Source organism: Zea mays, chromosome 5 (genome assembly GCF_902167145.1).
Source record: "Zea mays cultivar B73 chromosome 5, Zm-B73-REFERENCE-NAM-5.0, whole genome shotgun sequence".
Classification (NCBI taxonomy): domain Eukaryota; kingdom Viridiplantae; phylum Streptophyta; class Magnoliopsida; order Poales; family Poaceae; genus Zea; species Zea mays.
Window position 1 is genome coordinate 177,536,817 of NC_050100.1, and position 2,617 is coordinate 177,539,433.

At 53.9% G+C, this 2,617-nt stretch overlaps 1 protein-coding gene across 6 annotated transcripts; it reads right to left on the minus strand.

Annotated features, from left to right (window-relative positions):
- Positions 1 to 232: 232 nt before the first annotated feature.
- On the minus strand, positions 233 to 2,366 carry LOC103627302 (monooxygenase 1). 6 transcript variants are annotated; one of them, XM_008647601.3, is made up of 5 exons: positions 2,104 to 2,366; positions 1,853 to 1,999; positions 1,584 to 1,634; positions 1,308 to 1,478; positions 233 to 1,204 (listed from the first exon to the last, which is right to left on the minus strand). In XM_008647601.3, exons 2-5 carry the CDS (start codon positions 1,916 to 1,918, stop codon positions 419 to 421), a joined length of 1,074 nt encoding a protein of 357 aa, XP_008645823.1. In that variant the 5' UTR covers positions 1,919 to 1,999; positions 2,104 to 2,366; the 3' UTR covers positions 233 to 418. The 6 variants fall into 6 exon arrangements, with proteins under 6 accessions (XP_008645823.1, XP_008645819.1, XP_008645822.1 ...); XM_008647597.4 differs by having other exon boundaries at positions 1,584 to 1,653; positions 2,104 to 2,358; XM_008647600.3 differs by having other exon boundaries at positions 1,308 to 1,482; positions 1,584 to 1,653; positions 2,104 to 2,358.
- Positions 2,367 to 2,617: the final 251 nt, after the last annotated feature.

Sequence of the window (2,617 nt, forward strand, 5' to 3'; positions counted from 1 at the left end):
TGGTTGCAATGCAGTGATGAAACAACTAGATTAAAATAACAAAATTTATGTATGGCCTGAATCACAAATGAATTATGAAATATTTTCTTATAACAGTAAAACACATTTTATATATAAGTTATCATTGTATTATATGTCTCCGTTACAACGTACGGTCACTCACTTATTTCATCATATAAATGTTGTGGAAATACCCATGCTAGGTTGATTTTATGGTTATAGAGAAAGAGAGTAAGAAACGATGATATATGTCATATGATAGATATATGTCATAACACCAATTGAAAAAAAAAGATAACATCAATTAAAATATTTATCCAACATTCGTTGAGATGATTCTTACATGTTTAATAAAGATATCTAGAGACACCAGTGCATAGATGCTAAAAGACGCAATAAGCAAAGCACTGTTAGTCTGTTACAGGCGGCCGCAGTCGTAGTTGGTGTGGCCGAGTGCCTTGGTGCCGAGGAGAGCCAGGATGGCCATGCAGGCGAGCTTCGTGGCCATCGACTTGGCTCGCAGCAGCTCCCCCATGACGAAGGCCTCCAACGACAGCCTCGCCACCCTCAGCCTCCTCTCCCTGACGTACTCCCGGATCGCCGTCGCCGCACCGAGAAGAAACGGCTCGTCGTCGCCGTCATCACGGCCCCCGGCGGCGGCGGCCCGCGCTCGCGCCAGCGACCGGGCGAGCACGAGGGCGTCCTCCAGCGCCGCCGAGCCGCCCTGGCCGATGTACGACCCCATGGCGTGCATGGCGTCGCCGGCCACCGTCACGGCGCCCTTCCGGAAGGCGGCGAGCGCGACCTGCCACGGCGGGCGGTACCACACCCTGGTGACCACATTCAGCGAGTCGGGGTCGGCGTCCCGCACCATCTCGACGACCTCGGCGGGGCACCGCTGGTCTCGCAGCTTCTGCAGCACGGCATGCCTCGTGTCGCGCGCGTCGACCACCCTGCTGCTGCTGCTGGTGGCAGCAGAAGGGACGTGGCAGGCCACGAAGAAGCTGACTCGGGTGTCGGTCATGGGCGAGCGCCCGACGAAGAAGCGCCTGCCCCTCAGGCGCAGGAAACGGTCTCCGAAGGGGTGCCCGTGCCGGTACGTCGTGAACCCACGCAGATACGTGCGCGGAGGAGTCGGTTTGGACGGGGACATGCCTAGGTACTTCGCCACCACCGAGTTGGAGCCGTCACAGCCAATCAGCACCTGCAAGACAAAAGAACGAACACAGATTAAGGGATGGATTAAAAATGGATCTTGTCTGTCTGTAGAATGTAAGGATATGAGACTAAGATCGATTCGACGCTACCTTGGCTCTGATGACGCCGCCGCCGCCGCCGCCGGCCGGTGTAGTAGTAAGGACCACGCCGGGATCCGACGGGTGGATGGCCGTGACGTGGCAGCCCAGACGGATCGCTCCTGCGGGTATGTCCTTGGCCATCGTCTCCAGCAGGTCCTTCCTCTTCAGCCACCGGAGCTCCTTCCTAGCCCAAGGCCCAAGTGACAGAGAGATCAAAATCAATGACAGTCGCTTCGGCCTTATATATATTGCTGGGACAGTCACTGGTTAATTAGTGGTTAGTACCTGACGGGTGTCAGGGTGCTCTTCTTTTCGTCCTGCCACACGTCGTGGAACCTGGAAACAATTGGGCAAGCTACGCTGGTTCTGAATCTGATCTGGTGGCATTTGGTATGAAATCAAGGGCATTCTCAAACGTATGAAGCTAACCAATCCCAACATGCATGGAGCATTGAGGAGAGTCATCGTCAGAATCAAGGACTTGGCATTCTATGCTAGTATTCAGAACATATCGATTTCCAAGCAGGTGAAAATTCGGGAAGCTAGAAACATACGCGGTGACAAGGTTGGCAGTCTCCCGGAGCTCTGCGGCGACCCCGAGCTGCTCCAGAACGCGCCATCCGTTGACATGGACGCCGATGGAGCCGCCATCTACTCTCAGAGCCTCCGACTTCTCCAGCACAAGGCTCGCGATTCCTTTCCTGGACGCGAATTAACCAGCAGCAGCACATAACTTCAGAAACCGAAACTCGAATGCATGGGAACTAAAGCGGCCAGCCACAGCCATGGCATGGATGTTACCTACCGGTGGAGTGCAAGAGCGGTGGCGAGGCCGCAGATGCCGCCGCCTACGATGACGATGCCATGGGATTCCTCCATGCTGCTACTGGAGCTGGTGCCCGGATGAGAGGACGCCGCGTACATCTTGCTGTTGGCGCTTCTGACTTGGAATCCTTGTTGGTGAAGGGGTGGGGCCAAGGCCAACCACCGTGTGTGTGTGTCAGTGTGCTGTGCGTCCCGCGCCAGCTCAAAAGTCAAAAGAAATGTTGCATGTGCACAAGCAAAGCCGCGGGTCGTGCTTATAGTGCGGTGCGAGCACAGTTAGGTCCAGCACGATTAGCTAGCGGGCCGTGCCGTGCCGGCCCACGAAACCCAAGTGAGGTCTAAACATAGCCCGCTAGGTTAATAATCGTGTCGAGCCGGCTCACGGCCCAACGGGTCTAACGGGACATAACAATATATGACGTTTAAATAATAAAAATATCATAAAACTATGTATTTTTAGGATTTAAACCATATTTATTACCTCTAAACATTTA

Bases quoted from the DNA above. Each gene is read 5' to 3' on its own strand.
- LOC103627302 (XM_008647596.4), bottom strand. From the start codon at position 2,222: ATGTACGCGGCGTCCTCTCATCCGGGCACCAGCTCCAGTAGCAGCATG. The intron at 2,000-2,103 runs GTAGGTAACATC...ATTCGCGTCCAG, and splicing joins ACCGCTCTTGCACTCCACCG to GAAAGGAATCGCGAGCCTTG. The intron at 1,479-1,583 runs GTACTAACCACT...TGGGCTAGGAAG, and splicing joins AGCACCCTGACACCCGTCAG to GAGCTCCGGTGGCTGAAGAG.